Source organism: Mchenga conophoros, linkage group LG9 (assembly GCF_057382185.1).
Source record: "Mchenga conophoros isolate Kocher_MC1m ecotype Shallow Benthic linkage group LG9, M_conophoros_male_GT1.1, whole genome shotgun sequence".
Taxonomy (NCBI): domain Eukaryota; kingdom Metazoa; phylum Chordata; class Actinopteri; order Cichliformes; family Cichlidae; genus Mchenga; species Mchenga conophoros.
In genome coordinates this window covers 21,724,083-21,743,156 of record NC_140534.1, presented here as the reverse complement: position 1 = coordinate 21,743,156, position 19,074 = coordinate 21,724,083, and the positions used below count along the sequence as shown (strand labels likewise).

The following is a 19,074-nucleotide window of genomic DNA, read 5'->3' as shown; positions in this document are numbered from 1 at the left end:
TTTCCTTGGCCATCACTGCCTTAAATGGAAGTGATCCAGCCCTGGTGGGGACTAGCTGCTTACAAGGGGGTGATAGGATGTCATAGAGGCCCCTTTCACCCACCTGGGCCAAATCTGTTAATGGACTTAATTACTATAAACAATATAGTCCCTACTTCACAGCCTACAGAGGAACAATAAATCTGAAGTGGCCAGGCGTGTTTTTATTTATGTATTTATTTATCTGAGAGGAAGCCGTGGGCACGCAGGGACATTATCAACTCATTCTCCTCCAAGGGGTTTTCCTCTGAGCTGAGGAAATTCTCCGCTTTGATTTACTTTGAGACAAAATCTGGGACGTGGAAGTCAGGGACAGAAGATCTTCCAAGGCCATGGAGTCCACTTTTGGAGGGAAAAATACGAAAAAACATATTTGAGATGACGCATATTTAAATTTGTTTGAAAAACAACATTAATTCGTAGCATTCATCAAAGTAAAAGATTGCACTAACTAACCTATGTATCAGACTAGGTTTGGTATATTTCCTGCATTAAATCTCAGATTCAAGCAGCCTATCCCAGTTTATAGGAGCATCTTGAGTAATCTTATGTGAATTGCTGCATTTGTTATTATTCTGTGACAGTGCTGCCAGATAGGGGCCTGCTAAGGCATGATAGAGTCCTTGTTTTTGTAAGGCCACAAGGCCATCTGATAAGCCTTCATGCTGCACAGCCTGCGACGATAACACATGTTTTGGATGGTATCAGGCCAAAAGAGCTGAACCTGCTGCTGCACAGAATGCAACAATAACTGCAAAGTTCAAAGTCCACTTCATGAGTACTGATCAGAATATGTGGATGCAATTTTTCAACTGCAAATAGAGTCCTCTTGGGTCTCCATTGTTCCACGCGCTGCAGCATGTCAGCGCAGGTAGCAGGCTTTTGTTCGAATGCAGTCAGTGATGATATCAGGAGGGACTTTCCCCGAGTTTCCTGATGCAACTTTTTCCCAGGTTATCTAATCGAAGTATTCACAGGGAGGCTAATCGGCTGACATGCAATGCTAAAATGTGCTTTAGCTTTGTTTTTATGTAACAGCATCTACCACATAGCATCACTGTTAACCTTATGGCGAGTCTTAGCTTACAGATGACGCACATCGGGGCGGTAAATATGACGCTGGTGCATACAACCGGTTAGCTTAGCTATGCAACTATAAACAAGTGGAACCAGCTAGCCCGATGCTGTATAAAGGTAATAAAATGCATAGTGTGTTTATATGATGTTTCCTTCGCCCACACCAAACCACAGCAAGCTGTGGTTTTAAGTTGACTGGCTGCTGGCTGTGCATGTTACAAATCAATGTGAAGTGTTCACAGGTTGCTCTTCAGTAGGCTACGTAACCCACCGCAAAACCTCGCATTGTGCACACTATCATGTTAAGTTACTGATCTTTAGAGGTCCTAACAGGTGGGTTGTGTTACCTTTGGACCAAGCTAGGGTAGCTGTTTTCTGCCACCAGATGCTGCCAGTGGTTTCATACTCTCTGCACAAGTCTAACCTTTTAACATTCACCAATTTAGGATAGAAAGTGAAGTTTTCAAAGGCTCGCCCAACTGGATGAGTGAACTGGATAGTCAAGGCCAATGTCCACTCCTGTGTTTCCCTCAAATGTTTAAATAAGAGATTAAGAACGTCTGACTCATAGGTTCAAAGTCTAAGATTAAAATGTAGAAAACAGTTTTAGCATCAACTGTTTTTTGGGTTGGTTTTTTTTTTTACTTGAGAATAACTCCTAATCCTCTGGTTTGGCTGTAAATCCAGTTTGATTTGGGTTTAAGCATTTAAATCAAGTGGTTAGAGTTAGGATAATCCAGTGGCTCATATTTGGGTCTAATTTTGAGTGAATTTTGCTTAAAGATGACATTCGAGTTAAGTGTTTGGCACAAAGACGGCTAGTCCTTTGAAATCATTGGTCGAGAGTAGAACAGTTCACTTGGGGTGAGGTTAAAGTCAGATTTTGATAGTCATTTTAAACTCCAGGTTGTCAGGTTTAGCCATTAAAACATAACTTTAGGTTCAGGTTAACTTTCACCCTTTTACATAATTAGGCATAACCAAATTAAAAAGTTAAGAAAGGGTGTTATCTTTTATTTAAAAGATAAGATCTTGTAATTTCTGAAAACAGTGTTTATTTAGTGTGTGGCTAAAGCTTAACTTAACCTCAAATGGGTCAGAGGGCAAACTGGGGCTGCAGCTCCTCTTTGGTGCCTTATAACCTCAGTGAGCAGATATTGATGATCCAGACCATTGTGTGTAAATGAACAGAGGAGATAATCTTGATCAGGTGATTTCAGACTCTGAGAGGTTTAGTCAAACACCGGAGCTCCTTGAAGTTTAAGATAGGCCAGATATGTGAGATAATGAGCTGGTAAAGTGATCTCATGACGTAGTTTTCACAGTGACGTGCGTGGGTAAAACAGACAGGTTTCACTGTGAAGATGCGTTCCTGGAACATGTTAATATCAGCCCTCTCGATAAGGAACATTTTTAAAAAGGTGAAGGCAAAGTTTTCACACCTGAGGCTGATTTTTATTCCACTGACACCCATCCATCTGCCTCGTGATTGTTAATTAGGAAGACAGGGCATTAATTTGACAGGAGGATTGAGCTTGAGAAGAGAGGGTGGGTGGGTACGCTTTCAACCCGAAGAAACAATTTCACAGAAAATATGTGTGAATCCGATTAAAAGGTGGGCAGACTCTTCCTCTCAGTGACACTTGTTTCTATACAGCGTTAGTGTAAAGGGAACAACGCAGGGAGGAAGCACTCACACACACAGTGCATTTCCTCCATAAAACCACAGCTGTGCAAAAACAACACGAGGCGCAGTCCTCTGCCATTTCTGTCGCTTTTGCACAATAAAACACAACAAGGTCTGCACATTATTGTAGCTTCTGGTATGTCTGAAGTAAAGCTGATTGGGAGCTCATTTCTGTGCATAAAATCTGCATCATTGACCGTTCAGCGACAGCATGCTTACATCAGTAACGGACATTTAAAGATCAAAGCTGATGTGGGAAAGCAGTTTCAAGGAGCTCTCAACCGCGGTCCATTAAAGGAGAAGTTGCAAAGTCTGTGAGGAAGTTCCAGGCATGACTTTTGGAGTATTTGTTCTGTAATCTCCAGAAATGTCATTATTATTTCACAGCAAGAGACACACTATGAAAAGTCCCCCATTAAAAAAAAAGTCTTATGATTTTGTTTCCACCACAGCTCAGGATTTTCTCTTATCTTCTGTTTCTGAAGTTCCCTGCGTACCTCTATTGATCCAGATTCCTACTGGCTGCGATGCCACTGATCACACATGCTATTATTGATTGACTTTGGCCACGCTGGACCAACATGGCGTCCTGTTAGCACCTCGGGGGTATCAGCATTGTTGTTCCGCGGTGACGCTTTAGCGCCTCAACAAGGCAAAGGCCACACATGAAAGGATCGGGAGTGTTTGAGCGACTGAGGAATCAATTCACGCTCTGATTGTCATGTACAAAGGCCTCACTGTCTCCTTTCTTCCCTCATTTCCAAAATCTGGAGAGTCTAGAGAGTCCGATCAGTAATTAACTAATCAGCTTTCATTATAAAGACGCTGATTTCAGAGTTTCGATGATATTCTGATTTAGATTTATCGGAGAATGAAAGAGCAGCGTCTTCAAACTGCATCGTCACGTCTCTGCAAAACAGATTAGATGAATTGAGGGACTTCTACTGGCGGTGGGGTCAAATGCAGGTCAAGTTGCAGGGAGTAGTATTTATGTGGCCGGTGGCTGTCAGGAAAACAATAATGTGGCCTGAACATAATCTATCATTTGTTTTTTCACCAATAGTTACAAAGCAGTTCCTTATTTTGCCACACAAAGACTACAGTCAGTGTGGGGTTTATGTAAGTGTTGAAAATGACAAACAGCTCTTTGGGTGTTTGGGTATTGTTGGCACAGGAGTGGACTAGTTATTGTTTCGGAGCATTTCTAGATTCAATTAATCCGGAAAAATTCTTTATTATACAGCTAAACTTCTTTTTATCGTGTGGTTCAAGTTTGTAATAAGTGGATGAAAAATAAAGGTTATTTCAGGTACACGGTCATGTGCCAAGGACAAAAAGAAAAGACGGACCCAAAATAGACGAATCTTATCAGTTTGGGAATGGTCATAGCACCAGTGGAAACAATGCAGTGGCAAGATGGGAGCTGAGCTTGACCCTAATAATGCGACTGGTCTGTCATGAAAACCTGGAGAACAGGAAGCCCGCCGTACCCCCTGTCTTCTTGGATAAAGTCATAAAAATGATAAACACTGGTTTCAATTAGACTCGGTCGGGACAATGAGCTGCACCGCTGGTGGGGAGGATTTGGGCTGGGCCAGTAAAAGTGAAGAGATGAAAGCGTCCGCTCTCCCGTGTGGCTGACCCAGCTTTTTCGTCTCAGTGAGGAAACCTGGGTTTTCCCTTTCCCCTCTTGCTAATTGTAATTCATCCATCAATCATGACATTTTATTAATAGATTTTTCTGGGATAACAAAGTGGGAATGCAGTACTTTAAAAATAAGGAAACGTCACCCGGAGAGTAAAGGGTGCCTTGAAGTTAAATGTATGTAAGTACAATAAACTGCTCGCTAGGGCATGCTTAAGTGTCTGGTTTTAATAGAAAATACAGGAGAACTTTATAATAATCAGCTCGCCGGGTTAATGATGTGTCGATCTTCAGATAAAAGTGTTTCTTCAAGAGCTGTAACATCAGTTACAGCTTTTATATTTGTACTGTTCACATGTTGGAAACCAGTTAGATCGTCATGCTGTGCATTACAGCAATGAATCGCTGTGGCTTCCTAAGATGTCGGCATGGAGATTCATCTTAGCATCCTGACTTTTTGGTGTTAGTAGTGTGGATGAGGTCATCACTGACACGTTCTTGTCTGCAGTTAAGGCTCTGTCCACAAGTACATGGCGCAGGTATTTCTGAAAACTCTGTGTTTTTTGGCCTTTCGTCCACATTTTCAGAAACTCACAGAAAACAAGAGGGTTTTCTCACACAATGTCAACGGTTTGTGCTATGTTTAAGGAGTTCTCTTTCCAACATGTATTTGTTTCAAGCGATGGATGGATGAACCACGATTAAAACACTATAAATGAACTGCAAGTATTTCTAGATGCAGTTCAACAAGATGTTTTTATTCCTGGGGAGAAGATCAGGTAAGGAGACCAAATATGAAACTAACAATACAATTAACAATATATGTAAGGGTGTGTCTTGGTTAAAAGAGCAATAATTAAGGAAATGTTGTTGATAAATTGTAAGAAAATGGACTGTAGTTTAGCTTAGCTTCTATGTTTGAACAGAGAAGCTAGTTCAGAAGCAAAGGATAACTCCTCTGGTTACAGAAATATTTTTTAGAAGCCAACAGGAAACTGAGTCTTTGGCTTCTTTTACTTGTGTCTTTGGTAAACATTTTCCTGGTGCATTTATGGTCTCAAGTCTTTTGAAACAACGCATGATGTTTATTTTGTCAAATTACAGTTAAACTGAAGATTTAGAAGATAAACCGTCCACTACGTGATTGACAAGTCACTCCATTATGACTGTGCAGTGTCCCTCAGTCCCTTGCTTGTCAAATTTGATGACAGCCAACATGAAACCCATTGATATAAAGTTCATCAACCTTGATGCTAAAGGATATCCAGTGAGTTAAAGTGATGCACGGGTCTGCGTGTGGTAAGAGTTACAGTATTTTTCCCTTTTCTTTGCGTGTAAAGGTACCATGTAGAAAGGTGAATTTTACCACTTTTGCCAGGATGATGCATTCATTTACTAGTCTTCCCACGTTTGCAGCCCCTCCTCCAAAGACTCATAAAATATCCTTGATATTACAGCGTTGCATTGCTGCATCCTCTAAGTGGCCTGAGTGAAACTTCAGCTCTATGGATGTTCTCAGGAAAGAGACTTTGATTATTTTACTTGTTGCTTCCGCTTTATTGTTGGCTGACCCCTGGCAGTGCGCAAACCCAGAGGTCACCTCAACTTGTGGCGAACAGTTTCCAAACATCCTCGTGTTGGCATGACTAAAAGCATATTTAAGATTTGTCTTGGACGCAGACTTCAGTTTTGTAAAACATACAGAGAAAGAGGGCGAGACGAGAAGATAAGGCGGATGTGCTCATCTCCAAACTGAGCGGCAGAGACAAACAAGAAATAGTTTTATCATTAGAGCATCTTCATGAGGCAGGAGGTGGGTGGAGGCAGGGTGGCGAAGATATCAAAATGTCCCCTTTTCTAAACGTGGAATGAACTGGCCAATAAACACAAAAAGGGGCTGAGTAGATTCCCACCTGATTCCCAGCAGATCCCTGACAGATTAACGCCTCCAGAACAATGAGACGAGAGCGTAGACGGCTTCCTCTGTGTCCCCCCTCTTGTCTGGGGCAGACAACATCCCTGCGCTACCCTTTCAGTGTGGTTAGAGTGTGTGCTCACGGGCAAGGAAACTTTCCCAGCAATCCCCAGAGGGAGGGGGAAGACTATACCACCAATAACACACAAAACATCTGTGTGTGCATGTGACAGAGACGCAACATTTAAGACAACGTGATCGTTTTCTCTCTCTCTCTCTCTTTTTTTGCGTCATTTGCCATAATTTCAAGTCCCCAATTTCTGTAACCAACAGTCTTGCTTAGCGGATTCTGGAAAAAACATGAACCAACACAGACTCTCACATCCTTCATGTGCGCATAATTTAACCACCATAGCCTGTGGATGATCTCTCATATCTACTATCTCACATGCGGGGTGATTTTCAGGCTACTACAGAGCAACCAGCAGCACAGCACGAGCTTTGAATAAGTGGAACTGCGCTTTTTATTGACACAGTCCCGTGTCTGGTCCTCAGCAGGCTTCTGTAGTTTGACAGGTGACAAGAGGAAGGACTAAAGTTGAAATGTTCCAGCTTCAGGAAAAAGTGTGATTTCTATTTACAGATTCAATCTCTCACTTTTGTCTCCACCTTTCTCCCTCACACACCTGTTACGTGCTTGCTTCCTTAACCCCCACACTCCCTCTTTAGCTAAAGAGCTCTCCCCCCCCCCCCCCCCCCCCCCCATCCTGAAACACCTCCTGCACCCCCGAGCAGGTGTTGGAGGAAGTCATAGCCTAATCAGACAATCTAAACAGTCACTATCACGCAGCTGATAACAACAGGTGTCTGTACACTAGTGAAGAGGTCCAACGCTGAATGGCTTCCAATTTATTTTCTATCTTTAACAAAGCTTCAATAACCAGACACTAAACATTTACAGCCCGAAAGTGTGATACACGATCGAAACCAACTCTAATTTCAGTATTATTTATTTCCTGTTACATGATCTATTACATTGTTTAATCACTGGACAGAAATTTAAATTAGAACAACATTTTTAAAGCCGGTCCACAATAATGAAAATAATTTGTTGTTTTGCTGGTGGAGACTAAACTCCTGAGTGTAAAAGACTGCTTTTCCCCTAAACTCACACTTTATTACATCCCAATAAAGTAATGCATAATTCCTGAAACCAAAGAAAATCTAAAAAATTAAAATAAAGAATATAAACAGATTAGAGGCATAGACTGTATATAAAAGATGGCCATATCCACCTACACTACCAGCTGGTTAGTGAAATAATTTCTGTGATTTCTTGAATATTTTGGCCATGACCATCTTTCTCGTTTGTGACACTGTATGGTAGTACTCACATTAAACACACCCTCCATTATCATCTATTTTAGATGGGATTCTAACCCTAACCATAATTTACAACCTCAACATCATGTGGTGATTAATAAGACTTGAAACTAGTGGTTGAAACCATTAGCACATCAGGACAGTGTTTACTGGTGCCCAATTTTTTTCTTTCTTTTGTCTCACCCAACTTAGCCATTAAGCTCAATCCAAGTCCACATGCATAAGGGTATTTTATAAAATACCTTATGATATTTATAAAATATCTTTGTCTAAATGAAAACACAAAACATCATGTTAACTGCCCAGAGCATGCTAACGCAACAGGTGGTGATACATACCTAACAACATAAAAAAAAAAGTCTACACTGTTTTATGCAGTTAGGCCAAAATGTATATAAAACGCTATGACTACCAAAATAGCTGTGTACGTGTGAACAGGGAATCAGTCCCAGAAGCTACTGCCATCTTTTCTATACAGTCTGTGATAAAATACAAACTTCACAAGCAGCATGTCAGTTGTTTGTTTCGTTGTTGTTTTTTTAAGAAAGCACATTCATTATGATAACTTCCATTCATCCATCCGTTGTCTTCCACTCATAAGTGTTGCAGTGGGCTGGACCCTATCCCAGGTACCACAGGGCAAGAGGCAGTGTACACCCTGGACAGGTGGCCAGGTAACTTTAAAAAAGGTAATGATTCCTCCTTCGTACATTCATCCAACACTCTGCGCATGGATGAATGGATTTAAAACTCCCATTTCAGGGATTTTTTTTAGTTATATTATATTCTTATAAACTTTTAGGCGTAAGCTATGAGTTGCGAATATCTCCAGTCCCCGAGCAACAAGACAGCATCCCAGCTTTACAAACCAGCTCGAGTTTCCCACTCTTTCTAAGTACAAAATAGGTAACCAATAATCCCGTCTCCTCTTTGCTTGCTTCTCCCTGTTAATTTAAGTATCATAGCATGCTGCTAATACATTGCTAAACATACAGCTGTGGTGACTCTGAAACAGACCCTAAGAAGCAGCTCCACACAGGGGTATACAGGTAAGGCGGAGAAGATCATCTGTATTTTGAGGTCAGACTTAATATATGGTACACTCTGGAGATGTGTGACGTGTGAGACTAGCATATGTCTTAAAGTAAAACATCTGATTCAAAAGAGTTTGCATAATGATCTGAATTGCCTGGTAAAACTGCCCTCTATGTAACTATCTATCTATATAATTAGTTAAGTTAAGTTAAGTTAATTAAGTGGTAATGTGGTTTTATACGGAGGCAATATGTCCTTCTTTTTTTTACAGCTTTTTGCCTTTATTTGCTAAAAATGTTTTTTTGTTTTTTTTTTAAGTTAATGCAAGTTTAAGTTTACATATGCAACAATGGATGACAAGCCATATATATATGTCTATGTTCTTAGGCATCATAAATGAATGATTTAATTGTATTCATCCCACTAGTGGAATAGGCAGAACCCGGACAAAGCTGTTTTTTCTTTCTTTATAAACTTTCTTGTAGGCAGACATTTTTCACATTTGAAGAGCTTAAAGTAGTCAATGTTTGGCACATTTTGTGCAACATGTGTGTTAAGCAGGTTTCAAAACCATTGTCAATCAGTTGATGTAGTTTTCCAGTCCACTCACCCATTTATGGCCATATTCTTTATAAGGATAGGGCAGAATATCTAGAACACTTGCTGCTAATTACCAGAGCATTGTTTAAACTTTGTGGCCTGTGCAGCTCCAGCGGCTCAGGGGATCAGCGTGGAGTGCTAACATATATATACCTTCCGTTCCTGTGATTTAAACTAACACTCCTGCCTCGCCACTCAGCACAAAGGAGCCAGCAAACACATTGTGCAATTCCCAAGAAAGCCACCCACAGACATTTATACAGCAAGACTGGCGACCAGCAGCTCAACTGCGTTTCAGAACTCACTTGGAAGGCGGACAGTTTGTGCTGCTACGCCAAGGACAGGAAGTGCTTGCAGAGGGACAGGAAGTGCTCACCGCTGCAGTAGCCGAGGCTGGAACTGAGATAATGCCATTGTGTAAGCAAGCCAAGTGACCTCTCCCTGAGCGCAGAGTCCAGAGGCTGGCGTCGAGAGCCCTGGCCCCCACCCAGCCCCAGACTCCCCAGGCACGGGGTGGGGGACTTGGTGGAGGGACTGGGGGAGGAATGGAAGGAGGAGGGGGGGGTATGAGGCGTGTCACCTCCACATTCCCCCCCCACCATCCCAACACCGACAACACCACCTCCCCTCCTCTGGGTTGACTCTGAACCTCACCTTGTAGAGGAAATGTGGCTACGACTCCAGACTTTATGACTTCTCCCATCAAAAGCCAGGGTTTTTCACTCCCACACAGAGAGAGAGGCCGTCAGGGCACACTCATACCCCACGCCCATATCAACACACGCATTCACAGAGACACACAGGCAACCACCACACACACAGCGTCCCTCTTTCTCTTTTCTCTTAGGAACGGAGGGGGAAAACCCTATCAGGTCATCAGCGGTAAAATAGACGATGACAGTATTATAGTCCAGATCCTGTCCCATGCAGCTCCCAGCTGGACCTCCATCCAAAACACCCTCCTACTAACCCCTAGAGGGTCACCCAGCATGCTCTGGAGTACTACTGGTGTCTGCTCGGGGCATGAAAAGGTTGCATAAGCATCTGTCATATTTCTGTCAGCCCCTTTTGACATGTCAGAGAGGCCGTAGACCACAACAAGATGGGAATGGTCTGAGAAAAGACGGAGCTGACAGTTTGGGGTCTGCTGGCTCTGATAAGAAATCCCGTGGCCTGGGGGTGATGTTTGGATTTCTGACCACAAACATGGGCTTCATTCTCTGAGAGATAAACACACCATGTCTGGATATTTCAGGTGCAACAGGTTGCTTTAACCTTTGCCTCTGCACCATTACCCAGGTCTGAGTCGGTTGCACCAAAAAGCAACAAAAAAACATTTTTGCACAATTCAATAGCGTTTGTCTGTGTGTGTGTGTGTGTGTGTGTGTGTGTGTGTGTGTGTGTGTGTGTGTGTGTGTGTGTGTGTGTGTGTGTGTCATGCGAGTTTATAAAGTTTATATTTGACTACTGGCTGATGTCATCTCCATATCCGAAGAGAAGCTTGCCAAAGGTTTAACCTCCAGCTCAGTATGAGACTTCAAGTCACAAGGAAAGGGCAAATATAGAAAGCAAAAATATTCTTTGCATAGTAAAATCAGGTTTATCTTTAATTTTAAAACTCATACAAAGTATAATAGAGAGCAAAATGACAGGAATGAGCACCTAATGAGATGAAAGTAATTATTAGACGTGATATTTGAGATATTGCAGATTAAAAGTTCCTTGCGATGTTGAAAAGGGTGCAGTATAATCGCTGGGAATGAAATTAAAAAGCCCTTTAATAAGGCTGCCAAGCAAGCACGTTCTCAAGTGGATGGATCGAAGGGATGTGATTAAGAGAGTTTTGAGACCTCCGTTTAATCAATCAGCTGTTTGCTGACATCGAAGCCCAGACCCTCGGTGTGTCTACAGCAGGAGAAACTTGACTTTTTGAACATCGGGGTGCTGAGAGAGAAGCTGCAGCGCTCCAGTATCACAACACTTTGTGGTTTTAATGTTTATTTCACCCCCCCTGTTCATTTCACTCTCAGAAGACTCGAATCTTCAATGGGCGTCTTTTGTCCAGCGCGTCTTATTATGCTGCTCTCAAAGAAAGTTTGCATCGAGACAGCCGCGCGTAAAAGTTGCTAATGACGGAGCCATTAAGTCCATTAGATTGCAAGAGCCTCTAACGCAGTTTGGGAGCCAATACACAGATTGGTGATGAGGTATTGGTGTCTGACGCAAGAGCGAGGTGAGAATAACAACGCGACCGGCGCGCGTGGCTCTGCCTCTCCGTTTATTGTGGATTTAAAAGTTTTTTTGTTTAGTTTCAAGTCTTTTTAATCCAAACGCATAAATCCAAATGCAAAGTCTGACAATGTTGCACTAATGGCAGGATACGTGTTTAAATTCATTGCAGAATTCAACATCTAGCTGCACATGACTTTCTGCACCTATTTGAAATACCGCTGCTTCCCCCCTCCTCCCCCTTTGAAGGATGTCACCACACCAAACAAGGGTCGTGGGCGTGCTCTGAACTTTTTTACACCTTTGTAGTAGTGGGCACTCCCTCCACACGGCGATTGGCTGCTTCTGCGTTTATAGCGCACCGACATTCACGCTCACTGCTGAGTAGTCGGTATCTTTCGGTCCATGCGGCTTCTAAGAGACGCTAATGGATGTGACTAATTATTTTTCATTCCACTCTGAAAGCAAGGCGCATTTGATTTTTCTTTGATTTGTTAAAAAAAACAAAAACTTATTATTAAGAATTTATTACTTGTCGTGTGTTGTCGCCTCTGCGAGCTGTCCGGTGGCTCTCTCCAATCCTCCCAGCTGGACAGAGATGAGTAGTCCCGATGCGGGTTACGCCAGCGACGATCAGACCCAGGGAAGGTGTACGCTGTCAGTCATGATGCCTGGAATGGGACACTGCCAGTGGGCCGACCCTCTCAGTCCTCTTGGGGACACAAAAGTGAAAAACGAGCCGTGCGCGTCCAGCTCCGGCAGCCAGAATCGCGGGAAAAGCGAACCTCGGATCCGACGGCCCATGAATGCGTTTATGGTCTGGGCAAAGGATGAGCGCAAGAGACTGGCGCAGCAAAACCCGGACCTGCACAACGCAGAGCTGAGCAAAATGCTGGGTAAGGGCGTTCATACTTTTCTAAACAACTGTATTTGTCACATCTGTGCAGTCACGCTTTTATTTTCCACTGATTTTCAGTCTTTACGTGATTGCATTTTTACTGTTATGTCAATTTTATTCCCAGATAAATGTAAATAGTCCTTTCCCAGCAGATGACGTGACGTTTTTAAAAGTTACTCTTGTCTGAGTTGGCTGTAGGTGTAACCTCAAAAACCTGTCCCAGTCCCCTAAAATGGCAACAGGCTATTTTTGTGTGCATCACCAGACTGCACACGATATCTGCTGACATATCACTGATGTGTACTCTCTTCTTGACCTGCAGGAAAATCATGGAAATCGCTTCCTATAACAGAAAAGCAGCCTTTTGTGGAAGAGGCAGAGCGGCTGCGGGTCCAGCACATGCAGGACCACCCCAACTACAAGTACCGGCCCCGGCGGCGGAAGCAGGTGAAGAGGATTAAGAGGCTGGACTCTGGCTTTCTGGTCCATGGCGTGTCAGATCACACGGCCTCATTGATGCCCGGGGAGAACAGGGTGGGTGTGGATAGCCTTGGCATTGGCTACCATGAGCACGGCTTCCAGGTTCCTCCACAGCCGCTCAGTCACTACCGTGATGCTCAGGCTCTTGGAGGCCCCTCTTATGAAACCTACAGCCTGCCCACACCTGACACCTCTCCCCTGGACGCTGTGGAGTCAGAGTCCATGTTCTTTCCCCCCCAATCACAAGAGGATTGTCACATGATGCCTGCATACTCTTACCAGTCACAAGCTGCAGAATTTCAGCCCCAGGACCCCCTCTCCAACCACCACAGCAACGCCATCGTGCACCGACACCCAGCCTCGGCTCAAGAGCAGCCCCCTCAGCTCCCCCCTTCGTACATGGGGTGCCCCAACCCTTTAGCCATGTATTACCCTCACCACTGCAATCCCAGTCACACCAAACGGCACCCCGGTGGAGCAGGACAGCTCTCCCCACCTCCTGACGCTCACCCTCACTCAGCAGACAGCGTGGAGCAGATGCACCACTCTGACCTGATCGGTGAGGTAGACCGCAGCGAGTTCGAGCAGTATTTGAGTTCCTCTTCAGCGCGTGCGGACATGACAGGCTTGCCGTACGGGTCACACGAGGCAGGCATGCAAGGACCTGAAAGCCTCATATCATCGGTGCTGTCAGACGCCAGCACAGCTGTGTATTACTGTAGCTACAACAACTCCTAACCTCCTGCCCGGCCTGTTACCCTGCAACAAGGACACATGCTCTGACCTCAAATCTCTGTAGCTAAATCTGAACAAAAAATGTTTGGTTTTTTTTACTGAAGCAGGAGGTTTAGGAGATTTAAACCCAGCTTTGTACTGTACAAGAACAGTTAATAAAGCCATTGAGGATTTTAGTAGGAACACTGGCTTGAACTTTTCTCTTCCTCTCTCGCAGGGATATGAAGTCATTTTGTGATGATAAATATTGTACAGTCACTATTTTAAAGTTTATGTATATACTGAATGTTTTTTTTATACTTTTGCACTTTTGAGAAATAAATGTTTGCAAATAGTCTTGTTCTCTCGCGTATTATTTTGTCTATATTCTTAAATTCAGAATGACATTTGATGAAATGCATCGGATTTCATATTTTAATTTTATATTGGGGTATGTTTTATTTCATAAATATGTCAATATTTAGTTATAAAAATATTATAGCACAAATTCACCTTTTTATGCAGCCCAGCCTTATTCCTTATTATGTGGTTGTTTGTTTTTCCGACTTCCACACGGAGCTGAACGCGTTCCCAGCAGAAACGGTTGCTCACCTGGAAGCAGGGCAGCGGAGGGCTGCGACCCGGCTTCCTGGCCCGGACACAGTGGAGGCAATCTCAGTGCCTGTGTTACACATGGCGCCTTGTTTTCGCAGCATGGGAGAGCAGTTTATGCTCCGGATATCCTGTCTGTAAATGATTTAGTCTTTTCTGATTAATGGTAGGGGCCATTAAAATTACGTGTGGACAACTACACGTCTTTTGAACAATGGTGACCATTTATTTTTGCGTGTTTAACAACAGAGCATTAGGTATACGCTTCAATATCCATCCTCCAGCTATGCTTAATAACATGGCAGTGACATCAGGCGTTATTTCTGTGGGTATACCGAACGGCGATGATATATTTATCCACTAATGCCCGTCTGTCGCTTTGACATGAATCAAACTTATCGGGCTAAAATCTTTAAGAGATCAACCCAGACCTTGAGGGTAATTTGATGTATTTATAACACAGCAAGAGTCCCATTTTATAAATAGAGGTTTTTCCTATTTTAAAAGGAAGAGGTTCTTCTCTCAGGGGTCAATCACCCTGACCTCACGAGCCATTTTTAGCACTTCAGAGGAAACATGGTCCTGAGGTGTGTATATGTATTCGTACACTTTGTTCCCTCTGAATGTTCTAAGTATTCTCTTATGCAGAAACAGATGTTGGGCTCAGGGTAAATACTGACGCTCTTCCCACAGTTCGCTACGTGTTTTGCTTTCCCTTCTGTCACCCAAACCCGACGTATCTACCTCCAGGCCGTGCAGGAGAATCCAGCGTAATGGCTCTGAATGTGTTTAAATTCAGTCTGCAGCTGAGTGGCAGGTTTATCCTCCCTGTCGTTACCGCTAATAGGTGCATAACAACAGGCTCAGGCCACGATCCCCGAGGCATCAGCACAGTGGGTGGGGGTCACCTGCGCGGACTTAGGGAGAGGCAGACCCCCCACGTCAACCGTGATATTATCTCATTACGATAATTGACCCGGGCTAATTGACGAGGAAGAGCTCAACAAGGAAATCTGACAATTCAGACAGATGTGGGAGGTGTTGGATAAAATTATGTACATGTTGGAGATATGATGGAAACTTTTAATCAGTTATTTGATTGATTTCTTTTGTTTATATTTCTTTTTCATTTATAATTGAATCAAATTCACTTAAAAACAGCTTGAAAAACATTCTGCTTTTTATATAAAAAAACAACATTTATAAAAACGTAAAATTTCTCAGCAGTAGAATGTAGATGTTGTAATTTTATTTCTGGTCTTATGTTTTTTGTTTTGTTGGTTTTATTGGATGTGACACAGGTGGTGATTGGTATCCTGAAAAGCACTGTATAAGTACATGTAATTACTTACTAATGTAAAAGACTTAATTATTATTTGCTTTTGTATTTAACAAGCTAGATACAGTTTATGGTGTTAAGAGGCCATTCAGTTCAAATTTATTTATATAGCCCCAAATCACAACAACAGTCACCAAAGGCATTTTATATTGTGAGGTAGACCCCACAATAACACAAACATGCATTTCTTAATATAATATTTTATACTATACAACTGGTTGTTTTCATATTGTCCCACATATAAGAAAGAAGAGCATCTATTTAATGTTTTTCAGCCTATTTATAACAGTGATGTTTGTATCAAGCAGCAGCACTGAAATGTTTTCAGGTAAAAGCAAGAAATTCTGTCAGAGCAAAGAGAGCACAGCTCAAAGCTCAGGAAATCAGGGCTTTCATGATGTTCCCACTGCAGCAGTAGTGTGCACGTGTGTGTGTGTGTGTGTGTGTGTGTGTGTGTGTGTGTGTGTGTGTGTGTGTGTGTGTGTGTGTGTGTGAGAGGTTTTTTGTGTACCCGTGTGTCCTGGGGCTTCGCTGCCAGGCAGTGCGCAGGGAGCCACTCAGAGATTACAGCAGCACGACGGGCTGCATTAACACAGCAGCACTTAATCATGGCACTGCCCTAATCTCATCTCAGGTAGCTGCCTTTCGCAAACACACAGACAAATACGGCCTCGTGTAGCCGCAAAGGAGACAGCTGCAGTTTGATTCAACAAACCGGCACCGTCGGCTGTATTTGACCTCCGAGAGGTTTTAGCAGATATTATTATGTCACCACAGCAGTGCGTGATTATGCTCAATAAACAGCAAACGCACAGTATAGATAATACAGCTCACCTGAGGAGCTGGCTCCAGGTGCAAGCACTTATCCCTAATTGAGTTCTCGCTCTTAACATTATACCATTCAGTAACAAGGAGAGCAAATAAAAAGCCATGTCACGTGAATGTCCCGAATATGATTTTACTATAAAGAAAAAATAAAAAGCTAATAGTTTATCAACTATTATATAAAAGTATTTTTTCCATAAAGTTATTTTATTAAGGTTGGTAACACCTTATTTATAGTGAGAAATAATCCATTCATTGTATTTATTTTAAAACAATTTCACTGCAGCTTGGTTTGACTTTTTTCAGCAGCTTATAGAATAGACTAGAATACCTTTTATAGTAACTATACAAATATATAAATAATTTCCCCCAGGGATCAATAAAGTATTCTGATTCTGATTCTGATACAATGAGATTTATGCAAAAAGGCTGCAGAAGACCTGGACTTTCTGATATTTTACCAGCATTTGCAGCATAAGCATTGCCCAAGGAGACTTTTCACAACCTGCCAAATTGGTTCTCATTAAGACCTTACAAACCACCTAAAATAAATAAGTATTTGATCTTGATTTGACTGTTGTAATAGGTTTAATTCAGGTGTCAATCATCCCAAACGCTGCGACTCGGTGCTTAACAACTGCATATCCCCCATGTTGGTTTCTTTACACTGGCTACCAGGCAGTTTTAGAATTGATTTTAAGATTTCACTGTTTGCTTTTAGGGCATTGCATAGGTTGGCGCCTCCTTACTTCTCTGATCTCTTAACTTTGTACACTCCCACTAGATCCCTGAAGTCTGCTGAGCCAAAAAACATAAAGGAGATCAGGCCTTTAGGTACACCTGAACTAACTCTTCACATCAGCTTTTAAGCCAGGCACGACTTTACGTGTGTGGTTTTACTGAAGTTTTCTCGTTTTGTGCTTTGATTTTTAAAATCTCTCTCATTGTTTTGTATGAATTTATTGTTTTAGCTGTACAACACCGACAACAATAGATGCTGCTTTTTTTAAAATGCTTGTAAACAATAAAGTAATCAAGTAATTAAAGTTATTATATTCAAGTTGTGTACTAAAATACTGTCCTATTAGGTCTTAATACCATTCATACAGAAAAAAACGAAACTGTGGCTCAAAATAACGTGAGGATCTGCTGTGTTTCGCTGACATTTTTCAACGTTGGTCCAACAAAACAAGGAATTTGATTACATCAATTTGTGCTACAACTCACAATGGTACAGTCTCACTATTTCCTGGCATTTTCTATTCTAAACAGTTAATCGGTCAATTGTATGAAGACTGATCAGCATGAAAATGACGCACAAATAAATAAAATCATATATGCATATGACACGAGGTTAGATTTCAACATGGTTTTACATCTGTAACTGACTTTGAAATGGGTTCAGTTTCAACACAAGTGTGACGCAGTAACGCACATAAATCAAAACTCTGTGTGCAAACTATTGAAAGTCTGGGTTTCAGAGAGAGCGACAGATAGGGGCTGCAAACTGATTAAGTCATTGATAGTAGATTGCAAATACAGCATGCGAGACAGCTGCAGGAGAGGGTGTGTCCTTTGTCTAAAGCAGGGCTGGTTGTTCATAATCCCAGGCATATGCTATCCCTCTCAGGCCTGATCGCTTTTATGGTCTCTGCCTGTCACACCATCGTCCAGTTGTGTTCCCACTATATATAGTTTCACAGATACAGTCAATCTCCACTCAATGCTGTGACCTAAAAAGCTTTCTTTTTTTTCTCTATGACGACAAAGTCAGATGTAAGCAATTTGTTTGTGATTTAATTAATTGAACAGGTATTCTGTGATAAATAATTACTGACTTGAAGTCTTTTTAATTGCATGGTTGCAAGGCAATGTTAACATGTTTCACAGGAAGGTGTTTTGTTTTATATAAATTAGTTAAAAGTTCAACTGCATGATTTTTGCTTCGTGCAAAAAAAGCTGGACATTTAGAGAAATTAAAACAATCACAAAATGTGATGCATAATACATTCATTCATTTTATATTACATACATTATGTAATTTCAAACACCAACAGGCCAATAGAAGGAGTATAGTAATATTTACGAGACATGAAGATGCTGCATGCAGGTATAAAAGTATTGGTGCTCAACCTAGCTTCAAAGCAGAGGTGGCCTACATACGTAAAGTGTTTTGTTTTGGTTCGTTTCTTAAAAAGGTGTTTCAAAAGAGAGTAAAAAATATGCAGAAATGATAAAGTGTTGCAGCAGAAATAAGTAAGATAAGGCCAACAGAAGCTAGGTCTGATAGTGCTGATTATAAAGTTGTGGTTTGGTGCCAGAGAACATTTTTCAAACTGGCTAGCACATTTGTTTCACAGTCAGGAATTGACTCAGGGAGCTGAATCAACTCCAGGCCTCTCCTGATCAGCTCAGCACTCACTGTTCTTTTGTCTGAATCCCCTTGTGGCATTCAGGACAATTTTTAGCTCATGTCCAGGCGGGTAGTGAGTATAAGATGACTACATCAGCAGTCAGTTTCCTCTCGGCTGTGTTTTTTCTTTGGGAGGCTAAAAGGTGTTGGCAGAGTGTTCAGCCACACTTTGCTTTCTTTAAG

The 19,074-nt window shown here is 42.1% G+C and overlaps 1 protein-coding gene across 1 annotated transcript; it reads left to right on the top strand.

The window, feature by feature from the left end:
* Positions 1 to 12,002: 12,002 nt before the first annotated feature.
* On the top strand, positions 12,003 to 14,059 carry sox17 (SRY-box transcription factor 17). The gene is made up of 2 exons (XM_085286924.1): positions 12,003 to 12,506; positions 12,831 to 14,059. Exons 1-2 carry the CDS (start codon positions 12,209 to 12,211, stop codon positions 13,724 to 13,726), a joined length of 1,194 nt encoding a protein of 397 aa, XP_085143050.1. The 5' UTR covers positions 12,003 to 12,208; the 3' UTR covers positions 13,727 to 14,059.
* The last annotated feature ends 5,015 nt before the right edge of the window (positions 14,060 to 19,074 follow it).